Source organism: Clytia hemisphaerica, unplaced genomic scaffold (assembly GCF_902728285.1).
Source record: "Clytia hemisphaerica strain Z4C2 unplaced genomic scaffold, Clytia hemisphaerica genome assembly, whole genome shotgun sequence".
Classification (NCBI taxonomy): Eukaryota; Metazoa; Cnidaria; class Hydrozoa; order Leptothecata; family Clytiidae; genus Clytia; species Clytia hemisphaerica.
In genome coordinates, this window is record NW_027103680.1 from 899,302 (window position 1) to 913,818 (window position 14,517).

The 14,517-nt window shown below is 34.0% G+C and overlaps 1 protein-coding gene across 2 annotated transcripts; it reads right to left on the minus strand.

The window, feature by feature from the left end:
* Positions 1-7,354: 7,354 nt before the first annotated feature.
* On the minus strand, positions 7,355-14,359 carry LOC136803736 (exodeoxyribonuclease-like). Of its 2 annotated transcripts, none has more exons than XM_067060455.1 (11): positions 14,270-14,359; positions 14,055-14,120; positions 13,253-13,311; positions 13,008-13,065; positions 12,554-12,643; positions 12,142-12,242; positions 11,761-11,876; positions 11,390-11,420; positions 10,071-10,183; positions 8,384-8,564; positions 7,355-7,573 (listed from the first exon to the last, which is right to left on the minus strand). In XM_067060455.1, the coding sequence occupies exons 1-11, from the start codon at positions 14,282-14,284 to the stop codon at positions 7,453-7,455; spliced, it is 951 nt and encodes a 316-aa protein (XP_066916556.1). In that variant the 5' UTR covers positions 14,285-14,359; the 3' UTR covers positions 7,355-7,452. The 2 variants fall into 2 exon arrangements, with proteins under 2 accessions (XP_066916556.1, XP_066916557.1); XM_067060456.1 differs by lacking the exon at positions 7,355-7,573 and adding an exon at positions 7,925-8,004.
* Positions 14,360-14,517: the final 158 nt, after the last annotated feature.

Sequence of the window (14,517 nt, forward strand, 5' to 3'; positions counted from 1 at the left end):
TTGGTGATTTTGGAACCCTTACCTCAATTGCTTTTAATAATAGTTGTTTACCCCTTTGAGGGATTTTCGGAGGATGCGACAAAGGGACCCTTATGCCTCGCACATACCCGAACCCATTTTGTCTAAGTCCATACATATAATCATGTCAACACGCTTCTTTATGAATAAGTTGATATGTTATGGGTGTTAACGGTGCTAAAAGAATTATGGTAAATTTGGACGTTATTATGGCAATTTACCGGAGAAATTGCCTTAGTCATTATGGAACTAATTTCTTGTCTCAACAACACAACAAATTTTAGTTTATTCAGGGTAAACACATTACACATATGTTTACTTCTTAAAAAAACTACAGTCTGTTTGTTTATGTTTAGATGATATTTTTTCTGTAAAAATACTTGCAAGAACAAGATTGAATTTGAAATCGTGCTAACAATAAAAATGAATTGGACATGTTACCGGCACGTATTACTTAAGATTGAATACCAGGGGCTGGGTACTAGAATTAGAGAATTTCGGGTATATTGAGACTGAACCTTTGAAAACGGCCATTTAAATTAAAAGACTAAATCTTTGCAAAAAAAAGTGACTCTTAGAGGGAAACAATCTTTGAAAAATAATTACCCTTCAAAGCACATAACTTTTATTGAACGGGTTTAAAATCTGAGTTGCCAGAAAATAACATCACCACTAAAGAAAGCTCGCATTTTCAGCTATTATGGACCATCAAATAAGATTGAATTTTACAGGGCTAAACTATACTGTTTAAAAGAAGTCTACCTGGCAGTAGAAAGCGTTAAATAGCGGCGTTGTGTAGAAAAATCACTCGAAAAATCTGATTAGCCTTATTTTAATATAGTACTTTTAAATTTGACCTGAGATGAGATTTGTGAACCCGTTTAACCCCGATTTTATTCACAAAAGACACTAAATCCTGAAATTGTTATTTAAAAAAATACTCGAGTAGACAGAGTTGTCGATTGAATTCCGCCCTACTTGTTATCTTAGATAAACATCAATCGTTTCACAATTCATTGTGAATACTTATAGACTACGACACGTTTTTTCATAAAAACATCCAAAATTTATTAAGCCTTGGGATGTTCTTAGCTTTTTGGCTTTCAAGCCTAAATATGTTCTTAAAATGTTTTTATTTTCACAATACTGCGACTTTTTTTACTCATCTTCCTAAGAAAACAGTGTTTTTGAGTCCACAAAGCCTTAAAATTTTCTTAACTTGTTCTTAACATTTTGGCCATCGAAGCCTCGTGTTCTTAAACGTGTACGTCGTCTGCAACATTTAAATGAAATCTGAAGTGTCGGAAAAAAATTAAACTATATTTTTTTCAAAAATTAAATTTTCTAAGTAGATACATAAATACAAACTAAGCGTAAAGATGTGAAAATTATGAAAAAGATCTTTACATAAAATACGAATATTCGCTTCAAAACTTTTAATCAAAGACTAAATTCTTGATCCAGCTGGGTTTGGAGAAATTTAGACACGTTTTTAAAAAAAATCTAATTTACATTTGCATATTCAACAAAGAAAATAAAGGAGCAACTATTAACTGATCAAACATAACATATTTCACTAATACAGTTCAAAAATATTAACATTCAAATTTAATATGTTGAACGGTCAACGGCTTTTATAATTATTTGACTTTTTCCCATATCCAGAGTCTGAAACAGTTTAACTTTAATTTTGGGTTCATTTGAATCATTTTTGCCCAAATATTTTCGCGTATAAGCCTGTAAGCACAATCATACGAATCTTTTATCTTTTCCATTTTTCTTCATTCGTGACGCAAGTCAAACAGCTTCAGAAAATTTTTATCCATTCCAGAAAATTAAGAAATGTTCAAAAAAATCTGCCAGCAAAAGAAAAAGAAAGGTTACCCACAAATGTCTCATCACAGAAATTAGGCAAACATGAATTTGGTCATAGCAGCTACCAATGAACCAAAGAATAGAGCACTTGATAATGTAATGTAATTGGATGAAGAAGGTGTGGTGGTGGTTGCACCAGTGGTCATTGTGGGTCCAACACTGGCAGACATCGATGCTGAAGGCTGCATTGATTTCGATGGTGAAGGAGATACAGACATTGGAGACATTGATTGAGATGCTGCTGGAGATGCTGCTGCACTTGTGTGCATTTGTGGGTCAACTGCTGAGGTTGAAGCATCTGGTGATACTGACATCGTTGGTGTTGGTGCTGCTATTGTTGATTGTGCCATGGTGTATCCAAGAGCCAAAATAAAACACGATAAGTAGACTAAATTCTTCATCTTGTATATAAATTGTACGATTACCTAAAAGCAGCGTTCAATCACTTGTAGAATATTTCTTGAAAGAAGTTTCACAATAAAATTAACAGCAGCTAAACACAAATTCTTGTTTCGTTGTTCGATTCAGACGAGATGATACGATTAAGTAGAGAGTAAAAAAGAAGGCTGTTTCTTTTAAACTGTGATTTATAATCACGCTTTCTCATGTTTTTCTTTCTTTTACCATTGCGCGTTTATGATTGGTCTAAACATAATTGATTGCAGCCATATTTGGTACACATTACGACATTTTTAAGGACATATCAAATTCCCTAAAGAAATAACAATAGAGAAAATATATTCAAAATATTTTTTCCCCTTTGTTTGTTTTGATTGTGTAACTAAAGGTTGCTAAGGGATTTTGCGTTAAAACGCGCATTCCCTTGATAGGAGGTTTGAAAATAGACACATATATTTCATTGTTAAACTGTCTGACAATACTTTCTTTTTCGATTGTTTAACTTATGGCAATATTAGCACAGGTCGAAACAGCTTTCTAAATAGGAGGCAGATGATGTTATCGCATCAACGTGAAATTAATGAGAATTGGCGAACTTTTAAAGTCTATTCACTTGTTCAAGTGCGTGAACTTTGTCGCGCGTGCATTTTTTGTCCGTTTTACCACCCTAAAATCGATCCGATCCTTTTTTTATACTTCTTTATATTGTCTTTAGGTGTGAAAAAAAGACTGGGACGGTTTTAGGGTGGTAAAACGGACAAAAAAACGTATGGTTGAAAATTAGAAATCACAGAGTAGTATTCAGATATAAGTCTGTTGTTATTGTTTTTGTTATTGAGAGCGTCGTTTGAGTCAGTGATTGGCTCTTCCAGAAAAAAATTGAATATGGGCAGGGGTGAAGGATATAATATTTTATGGAAATTTACCCCCAGACTTGTGACTTTTGTCCCCCCTCGAACAACATATCTAATCTCCTGGACAAGCATCAGTTGACCCCCGGACATTCATAATTACAGCAACAAAGCGGCTTTGCCCCCCCTCGAACAAAGAAAATGTTGTAGATTTATTACTAACCCCCGGACAATATATTCAATATACCCTCCACCCCCATGCACAAAAATTTTTCTGGGCTTGGAACGGTATATCATGCTTGAATGCCAATCTCATAACAGGCCATCCATTCTGCGCGCACCAAGCTCTAAACGTTTATTTTTATATTGGAAATTGTATTTTTATATAAATTGTATTAATGAAATCTTAAAATTCATTATATTCATGACGTAATATTTTCTATACGGAAATACCCCGGTTTAAGCCAGTAGTGGCAAATTTATATAGACAAAAAATAAGATTTGCGACTACTGGCAAAAACCCGGCTCTTTCCGTGGAATACATTACGTCATGAATATCATGAATAGTACTAACGAAGGAGAACCATATATATGAGTCATTGCGAAGAATGCATTCTCTTATTTCAAATAAGTGGAATTTGAGAGGGCTCTAAAAATGTATTTTTTTCACTAGAAGTTGAGATGTTTTGATTTGTAAGTACAGGTTGCAACAAAGGAAAAAGATCTGTCAATGACCAGAATGACGTGTGTAAGATGGAGTACACACAAATCACAACTCACGAATTTGCATAAACACAATGATCAAAGGAAATGGTAAAATTGCGAAATAGATAGATTCTCTTTAAAAATTACAAATATTTTTCGTCGATTACGATTTCGTCGATCATTTTCGATGATCTAGACCATTTCCCCTTATCGGGGGAAAAAATGTTTTAATTAGTCGAGTAAAAATTTTGTCACTTGAGAAGCATTTTCGTCACCTTTTCCCGACATTTTTCCCCGATAAGGTAATAGTTTTGATACAAGTGCAAGAGAGATAAAAAAAACTTTTCTAATTTTGACCTTACTTGAATTCTTTCCCGTAAGAAGCAATTTAAAATTTTCTATGCAAACTGAATTTATTATGAGCGTTTCCTCGACTCTGACAAAGAAAATTCAACAACAAAACTTAGAACAATCTACTAGCAAACTCCGCCAAAAAGATTTCACGTACTTATATCAATTAAACTGTGTCAAATTGAAATACATTTACCAGGGACTTTACCGAGCTCTTAAATCTTGGAGATTAATATTTAGGTGTATTTTTTAGAATGGTTTGTTGACCATGACACTTAAGCGTATTTTCTTCAAACTAGAAGGGTTTGTTTTTTGTATTTGATCCCAGGGGTGGCATCTGAAGATGTTTTTCATTTCTTCAAACAATCTTGAGTTTGAATTCCGAGATTATCATTTAAGTAAGTAAGCAAGTCTGCGACCGCAGTCGGAGGCGTCCCGAAGGCTCCTCTTTCGATAGCTATCTACCCGAAGGTAGGGGAAGGGGGCCACTCTTCCTCCCTGGATTGCTCCACTTACCCTTAATCCTTCTCTTAATTGCTGAGCATCAAAGTAGAGAGGTATCAAGTAACATTTTCATGACCTGGTTGGGGGTTGAACCCACAACCGTGCGAACCGTAGCCAGATGCTCTACCACTGGCCTACGGTTGATTACCATTTAACTGACATTAAAACAAAAACATATAAGTTGCATTTCTTCACGATCCTTCATATTTACTAAGTAGATGAGGAACAATAAAATCAAGACTATGTCGAGAAATACAACAAGCAATAGAAAGTAGAAGCGTCCAGGGCTATAATCTCTTCATCAATAAAAAAAGACATTAGGCAAGGGAACCATGTTGAAACAAAGCCCAATCTTTTTCCTTGCGTAATCAGCTTTTTGACACTTTCTGATGGCGTCTATCAGTAACGTAAATAAAAGCCTTAGGAATACACTGGGGCGAGGTTGAATAAAGCATATATTTTCTACAGAGTCCTTCAAATTCATAACATAGTTAGCCGAGAATCTCTTAAGAAACAGATAACAAACCTCTCTTATTCCAAAATGACAAACAACAAACAGAGTTTGCCTAGTTATGACGTTTCTAGATGAATTTTTTTACGATGAGTCTTCAGTTATTCATTGGTTTCAAAGAAAAATCATTATTCTGTGTTTTGTTGGAAGTCACTGAGCACGATTTGTCATCACAGGTTGTATTTGGGATTTCAAAATATCGCATTATGGACTATGTGATGAAATAAGGAAGTAAAATAGTTCAACCCCTATGCATAAAGGCCGGTCTCCACTTTCGCGCGACATGAGTGGAAACTTTATGACGTTTTTGTGAGGTCGGTTGAAAAATAAAGCAATTCCATTGGTCAAAATTGATGTAACGGATGAAAAAAGTAGAACTTCCAACTTTTTTTTCGTTCGCGCGAAACTTTTTTATGATGTAATCTTTTCTTCAGGCAAAAAAGGTTAAGAAAAAAACTGTCGCCCATTTCGCGCGAAATTTCACATTAGGTTTTCATTACCTCATAAACAAGCAAAATATCTCACATGAGACTCACATGCCTGCGTGTTATTTTCGATCAATAAATTTACCTTTTGTAAATACACAAACAAAGTCAATGTTATTCTGCAGTATCTTGCTTTTCTTAGACACATGCACACATAGGTCAAGGCGAGTTAAATTATCTCTTGGCTTGCGATTTTATTATGATTTCAAGCATACTCAGGCCCAGACCTTTATTTAGATTTTTCATGATTTTGATCGATGTCAGAGCACATATCCTTATGTTAAACTCAAGCAGATTACATTAATCTATATTTCCAGTATCAAGTGTGCACCAAATATGAATAGGCATTTTTGGGGAATATTTCGGCATCATTGATGACGTCATCATTCTTTGAAAATACCGAAAGTAGGATCCCCCTATAACTTTTTTTTCACTCTAATTTTCTTTGCTCAAATTTTGTAAGGCAACTCCACGTGACATGCTTTTTTGGAGCAGAGGGTTAATTTTGTGCCTGTTTGCATAGTACTTTACAGACACACCCTAAATTTCCCTTTTTGTCCTATGATATTGTATGTGATTGGAAAAAGCTTTTTGACTCGAAATTTTGATAAAAGTTAGCTATTGATGATACAAGCTTGCAGACGAAATTTGAGCAAAATTGGACGAATGGTTATGCTGAAAGTGAGCATTTTAAGTAAGAAACAGTCATGTCTGTAAAATACCAACCGCTCACGTGACCATAGCGTCAGCCCCCCTGCTGGTTAGGATGGAGGTTACAGGGGGCTGGAAGTACACCACTTTTTTGGGGGGACCTAAAATCTCATCTTTTAACGTGGGGGCTAAAATAATTCAGCTTAATAGTTAGCTTCAATTAATCAAATTGAAGCTCATGAATCTGAAGTTTTTTTTGCATGCGGCCCAATATTTTTATAGAAAGTGCAAAATATTTTATCTTAAACTAAGAACTGAACGCAATTTACATCGGAAAAACCTTTTTTACTGGATCAAAGTGTCCTGGGGCTAACAAAAAATACATAAATCTTTGGGGGGACTTAAAACTCATGGGAACCAAATTTTTGCCTATTGGGACCTAAACCCAGGCTGACGTTATGGTGATTGAATGAATTGAAAATTTTGCACTCTGTCTTAGATGGTCAATATAATCACGTCTGAAAATTTCAAGTGAAAAGCTCCAGTAGTTACGGAGTTCCCACAGGTGGTCAACGTGTATTTTACAGACCGGTCTGCAAAGAACCAAATTCTCATGGGAACAAATTTTTTTTAAATGTCCATGATGTTTCTACTTGATTATCGATCAGCTATGGGCCTAAGGATTCTTAAGAAGTCACTTTGAACTCGATCTTTCAAAAAACTTTTGAGTAAGAAGTTATGCTTTAGGTTTCCCAGTCAAAATATTACACACCCCCTGTGTCACTGACTCGTAGGCACTGGAAGATTTGGCCAAAATATCGGCCCGGTAGGAAATTGACTTCGATTTCATCCTCATTGCACTTCAATACCATACTGCTGAATTTTTAGAGCTAGGACAATAGAATTCCTATCCTCGTTGAAATTGCGATAGAAATTTTCATTCCCATTGAATTCTCGAAAGGTTTAAGATTCGGATGTGAGGAAGTAGAATCATAATTGCAGTATTAAAAGTGAAAACGAAAGGTTTTATTTACATTTTATGATATAAAGTGATATTTACAAAAGATCTAAAGAAGATGATAAGGAATCGTAAGAAACCGTATTACTTTATAGCAAAAGTAGCAACTATAGGACAATGGTCACTACCCATAACTTTGGTACGCATGATGCTATCGCATAGGTCTTCTTCCAATGATTTCGATAGAATGAAATAATCGATACGCCTGAATGTGATAAAAAAGAGAGAATGATATTCGCAGATTGAATTCCGAAAACAGTAAATTATTATAGAGATTTCAGGAGAAGAACATTAGGATTGTTATTGGTAGAAATTAATATCAAATTTTTGGAAAATTTTTGCGTACGTACTATATGGACGGCCAGGGACGGCCCCCAAACAGTAATCAAAAATTATAACGGCGAAGAGTAGGGCATCAACATCCTAAAAATCATTTTCGAAAACATTCACATTAAGTTTTATCCTTGAGCCCACCAAGCATTAATGATAAATACACATAATGTCCAGAGTTGCCTGCAATGTACCTTCAACGACACGCCGAGAAGAGCCCGCCTCACAGCTATCGATGTGGTAAAGACTCGATGAGAAAGACTGAAAAACCTTTTACAACTTTGAAAACCGTCATACTAGGAGACACTGGAAGAAAGAAAGAAAGAATTAAACAACATCATGAAAAACAGAAGCTTGGAGAAACCTTGTCAGAGCTTCACCCTCTGGAGAGGGACGAATCTATGCATGTTAAATGTGAAGAAGAACATTCCTTCTTGCCAAATTTGCTTTTTACCTTAACCTAAACCTTTTTAAATTGTTTCCCTCACAATATCTTAGCACCGAGTTTCATCAAATGGACATTATTATATGCGATTTTTTTTAAATTTTTAACCTCGCCTAACCTTACTTCTTTTATGGCACAAAACTTGATAAGAAAAGTATTCGAAAGATTAACCCTAAAGTGTCCTTATTCCAATCTATGTCGATTGCTTTTTCAGGTAAAAAATTAATTATTTTCTCTTACCATCCGACATTCTTTGCTCTTGCATTTGCCATGTACGTCCAAAAAGTATACATCTTTTCTTGATCAGGGTATAAGGAGCGGTACGAGTCAATGTAACCTTCGTTTAAGAGGTCAGTCATGTCTCCTCGTTCTTCATCAGTGAATCCAGAATTACGCTTATTTGCTTTAGGGTTGGCAATATCTGAAAAGGAATTGTTTTCAACTTCATAATGATGATCAGTTTTTACTAGAGATTAGAAGATATACAATCGTGGTCAAAACTGGTGTCCGATGACCTTTTTCCACCGGCAAGTCCCCCCCTTTTTTCTCCCCCCAAAATCAATGTTGGAGTTGGATTTTTTATAAGGACCAGGAAGTTTTTGGCGAGCCTTGGCTGTTCTTTTTTTTTCTCGCAAGTTTGAGCCTTTAATGATTCTTATGATGTTCTTATCACTTCTAGGGAAAACTGAGGTTTTTTAGGCTATTTTTACTGATTTGACCTTTCTTTGATTAGAATTCAGGCATTCTAGGCTTGGCATTGTTTTTAAATAGTTCATTTTGAGCCTTATTGTTGTAATAAACAAAATTAGAAGAGGAGCGTATGCCCGAAATTTCGCAAAAAGTAACTCTCGTAAAATTGAAATCACGACCTTTCCAACCAACTATGTGTTGTTCATCAAAAATTATGTATTCATCAAAATTATGCCTCAAGCAGGGGCCGACCCCCTCCCCCGGTCGGTAGTAAAATCTCAGACATATATGAGTAGTAAAAGGATTTTTACGAATTTTTACATACCACCACCCAGACTCTTGGAAGATGTACTTTACTACCCTGGTAGTAAAAGTTTTTGGGACAATTTGTCATGGAGACCACCTATTTTTTGGTTGCTTTTCGGACTGATTTTACAAAAAAAGCTAAAAAATGATTATTTCTGTGACACATTTTTCACTTAGTACAAAAATTAATGTTTTGCTCTTAGAATTAAATTCTTTTTTATATTGACAAAAAATTTCGAGAATTTTTTGTTTGCAGCAAACAACTTCCCAACAGAAAATGTTTTAAAATTATAAAAATTTTCAGATTTTTTCAGAAAAGTCATCCAAAAAATTAAAAGAATAACCCAAAAAGCTAAAATTTGCTAATTTTACCAGTTTTAACTACCCAGGTAGTAAAATCTTTTCAACATTTAACACATAGATACAACCCATTTTGGTATTTAAGTGCCCTGGGTAGTAAAAGTTTTTTTCGATTTTTTGTCACACCACCACCGTAGTAAACGTCATTATGTCTGAGATTTTACTACCGACCCCCCTGCCTCGTCAAGGAGCACGCATTTTTTAATAAGCAAAGGGAAAATCGGGTCGGGGCTCAATATGCTTAGCAAAATCTATTTTCAGCCTTAATTCATGCTTATTTATATGCCTAGACTTCGATTTGTTGATTTTTCTTTGGGTTCATGAAAATTTCGAAAGGCCGGAACATTGATTCGGCTCAAAGAATGAAGGTTTTCTTTGTAATTTGGCGCCGCAGGCGAAAATCTTTGGTCTAAGAAAGCTCAAACAGCTTTAAAAGTAACCCTAAAAAGGTCAGCGTTTTTAAAAAGCTGCAATCTTTTTGCATTTCAGCTTGGAGGGATGCTTAGCATTATGCTTATCTTTTACCAAATGACAGCTTGTAATACAAAATGAAAACACATTTTACACATACCTATTTCTTGGTGAGCGACATTTAAATCTCCACAAAAGACAACTGGTTTCTTTTCTTTTAGTTTATTCAAATAGTCTTTCAAATCTGTGTTCCAACTTCGCCTGTAATCAAGTCTAAAAGAAAATATTTAACAGGAAGATAATACTTTAATGGGATAAATTTTCGCGGATTTCGCAGATTTGGGTGTCATCCGAGAAAATAAGTCCCATTGGAGATTTGAAAAAGGCCCATCCGCGAAAATTAGTTTCCGCGAAAAATTTGAATGTTTTTGGCAATCCGCGAAATTTCTATTTTTATCGTTTTTTATTTTTTTTCTACATGAGGGCACGCAACCCTCGAAAAAGGTCAAATCCTCGATATCGTTTTCCTCAAAATTTTCTTCACAAATTTACAAACTTGGAAAAGGTATTGGAAATTTTTTTATCTAAAGTGATCGCTTATTGTTAAAAGCTTTTCAATGCAAGAGGGTAATCCAACTGGCTTGAAATTAAACATTTAAAAGGATATGTAAGAAAAAGAGGGAAAACGGAAAACAAAAGAATTTATTTTCAATGATAAGAAAGAGTGAAAATAACGAAACAACAATTTTAAGTCATTTTATTTATCTCTCTTTTTCTTCTTTTAACACCATGGAAGTTCAAATTCAACTTTTGATAGTTGTAATACATATCTCCTCGCCCTATTCCAAAACACCCTCTTATTACTTGAAAAAAAAATTCTTAATTTTCCTTTTTTTTTCAATGTTTTGACCCTTTTCAAAAATTTTAATTTGTACCCCAATCCGCGAAATTAAATCCCTGCGAAAAATCAGGAAATCCCTCATCCGCGAAAATTAATCCCCGCGAAATCTTAAAATTTCGCGGATGAACTCAACCGCGAAATTTAATCCCCGCGAAAATTTATCCCATTTGGTCTTTCCATAATTTTGATAGCAAGCAAAAACACTTGATTATAGATATCCTCACCACAAAATTCTTAAAAAAATCTTAAATATTCAGTAAGCTGGACACAGGGACAAACATGTGAAATAGTTGAATCCTCAATGGGCAAAAGCAGTTGACAGGACTGTAAACGCCCTAAAACAAACTTAACACATGCATACCACAAAAAAGGAGGTGAGTGGTTATGCCTTCTCTAAAAATTGCTGAAAAATACTTTAACAGCATAATTGCCAGCCCAAGATATCTTATATCTGGTCAGTTAACCCATGTATAATTTTCCAACCCGTAACCTGGAACCTGTCGACCTATAGCTGTAACTTAAAAATTCTGTTTTAGAGATACAGCTTATTACAGGACACTATGATATTAATTAAACACCTCACTAGCTTCTTTCCAGAGTTTGGCACATCTAAAGAGAAATACAAAAACATTTTTACAAGCAATCAATAAGTCACAAATTTTATGATTCTGACGCAGGATGTACTGAATTATTCTCAGTTGCCTAAAAAGCACATCCCCTGTTTGTAAACCTTTCTGTATCTTTATAACCACCGGACCTTAAAAGGACCTCCATTGGTATAAACGGCCGTTTATTAAAATTCAAATTTGTTCCGTTTCTGAGCAGGGACATATAAAAATTAAATGAAATCTTGTTTGGCCAAGCAATGATAAAATCATTAGTCATGATTCCTCAACATGAGGCTCATATCAGTTGAAACGAAGGCTCATAACGGTGAAAAAACACTTACATGATGTTACAACATAGTATTTATCAAATTCAGCAGTAATCAGACGTCCTTCATTATCATGTTCCTCTTTACCCATTCCATTCTTTATGCTGACTGGCTTTGTTTTTGACCATAAACTGAAGTGTGAAATAATAATTTCAATGTAGAATGTTTCACAGCATTTAAATCTAACTTAGGCATGACATTCTTAGAATAAAATGGTCCTTAAATTGATCAAAAATCCCAAAAAAAAGACAATATTTCAAAACATTTATTATCGACGTAGGTATAATGCTGATAACAGATGTGAGGATTGAAGCATCTAAACCAATTTAACTGAGGACAATTTATCATGTTCGTGAGGAGATCTGATCTAGGAGTAATTTTCATTGAAAACAATACCTGACACCACTATATCCTTTTTTCTCAGCCTCATACCAATACATGTAATATCCGTCTTTCTTTGGTAGTATAGATGGCACTTTCTTGTCCAATTGAGTAACCTTAAAAGAAGAAGGTTAGAAAATGACACCTAATTAGAAAGTTTTTTTTTTTAATTTTGGCAAAATAGAAAAGAGGAGAAGTTACCCTAATGGAAGAAATTTTGGTGAATTGCTTTGAAAACTTGCAAAATTCATTACTACTGTATCCGCTAAAATTAAAACTAAAAACTCCTTCTCTCAAGGTATGCTGCAAAGCAATGCCCATTATCTTAAAAAATGGCCTCCCGAACAAGAAAGGTATTCCGACTTAAAACCTTTAATCATGAAAGATTTATCAACAACTTCTATATAATATTTGAAACCTATTATACCTCTCCAGGGATTTCTTTTTCTGTGACTTTGGTTTCTTGTAAACAAACTATATCAGCGTCTTCTTCCTTAATGTAATCAAGACCAGCTTTCTGTAAAATAAAATCATGGAAGATTTATCTAACAACAAGGTAGGTAACAACAACAGTTTCAAGGCACCTTTTTCCTCTGTGTCTTTTATTAAATTGATAACGTTTACAGTTTTTTTTCTTTGTGTGCCATTATTGCATTCTTGTGATTTGTAAATAATTACAGTTTGGATTGCTAGTGAATTTTTTAAAATAAGAAATAGAAAAAGATAAACATATTTTCTACTCAAATTGTCTGACACGGTACTTTTACTTAGACTAACCTGTATATCCAGGTAACAGAAAGCTAAAGAATGAGGAAGATCTTACAGCGAAATTACTTCAAAACTCAAATAATTTGTAAAAATTCACATGACATTTAAAGTACCTTTAGACATGCTCTCAGTCCTGCTACATTCCAACTACAAATCTTCAAATTTGAATCCCTGTCAGACAATTAAAAGATATGAAATTTAAGACGATAAAAAATATTCTTTATACTAAATGACGAATAAAGATCATCAGGGCAACAACAAACGTTCTTTTTAATGTTTCACACAAAAATAGCATAGTTATAAACATTGCAAAATTTTAGGAGGTAATGCTTAGAAGATGATTTATATAAGTACATACCTTCCATCTTTAGTTTTTGTAACAAGAGAAAAGTTTTCCTTTTGATCGTTTTCTTTCTCCTAAAAAAATGAAGATTGACTTTTAGAATATTACCAATAAGAACCATGTTCAGCAGTCTAAGTTGAAGATCTAAAGACCTACTACTATTGTTTTTAATGAATTTTGAGATTTTTGGGAAGGTCAGAAGTTTTTTTAACATAACTTTTGAATGATTGAGGCGATTTTAAATTTCAAGTTCAAGTTTTTGCAATAAAAAGGATCCATAGAAAGTTCTTATATTATGTAAACACAGGATTTTCTTATGGCACACCTGGTAAGGTTTAATCATAAATATGAAATAGTAAAGGTCTTGTTAGACGATAACATTCGGTAACATTTTTGTGTAACATTTTCTAAAAATAGCAAATGTTGTACAAAATGTTACTGTGTAACATTGATTAACATTCAGAAACATTCAAATGTTAACGAATGTTACGCGCAGATAGCAAATCAAAAAAAAATGATTTGCTCTCGATGGTTAACATTTTGAATCAAAGGATGCCGCCATTTAAAGGGAATTTAAAAGGATACTTCAAGTGCGCACGTGTTTTTTCGCCGATTTTTCTCTCTTTTTCTCTCTTTTTTAATAAAAAAAATCAAATGTTACACACAAAATGTTTGCGTGTAACATATGTTAACATTTCTTGAGCACACTTTTGAAATCTTCTATTTTTAGAAATGTTAGCAAATGTTACACAAAAATGTTACCGTCTAACAAGACCTTAAGAATTTTAAAATTCAACAATTTTAGTCAACTACTTACAACTTCATCAACCTTTTCATCTTCTTTTTTGGACTTTTTACTGGCTGCCTGTTCACCTTCAGTGCTCTGTCGAGAGAAGACATTTTGGTATAATAGAAGATGAATTGAATTTATCCTTGTTCTGTTTTGAAATGTTATGTAGCAAGCATTTTTTATTCTTAATGACATGGTTTTCTAAATAAAAAATGTTTTGTTAAGATAAGAAAATAAATTACCTTTCTTTTTGCCATGCTTTATATGTTTATTATGTGTGGTTTAAAATATCTAAAAAAGTAAGAATTACATTTAGTTTCATTTAATCACGCTTTTCTGTGTTAACGTTTTGATTAGCTGAAATGTTGATTGCCCCCTGCTTCCCCTAATGATTAAAGTTACATATAGTTGGTTTAACTGCAGTTGTGGTGATCTTACTGGCAGGCTAGCTCTAAAGCTCTAAAACAGCATCTAATAACATGAAAACCAG

Bases quoted from the DNA above. Each gene is read 5' to 3' on its own strand.
- LOC136803736 (XM_067060455.1), bottom strand. The intron at 13,312-14,054 runs GTAAGTAGTTGA...TCATTTTTTTAG, and splicing joins ATGAAAAGGTTGATGAAGTT to GAGAAAGAAAACGATCAAAA. The intron at 12,243-12,553 runs GTATAATAGGTT...TCTTCTTTTAAG, and splicing joins AAAAAGAAATCCCTGGAGAG to GTTACTCAATTGGACAAGAA.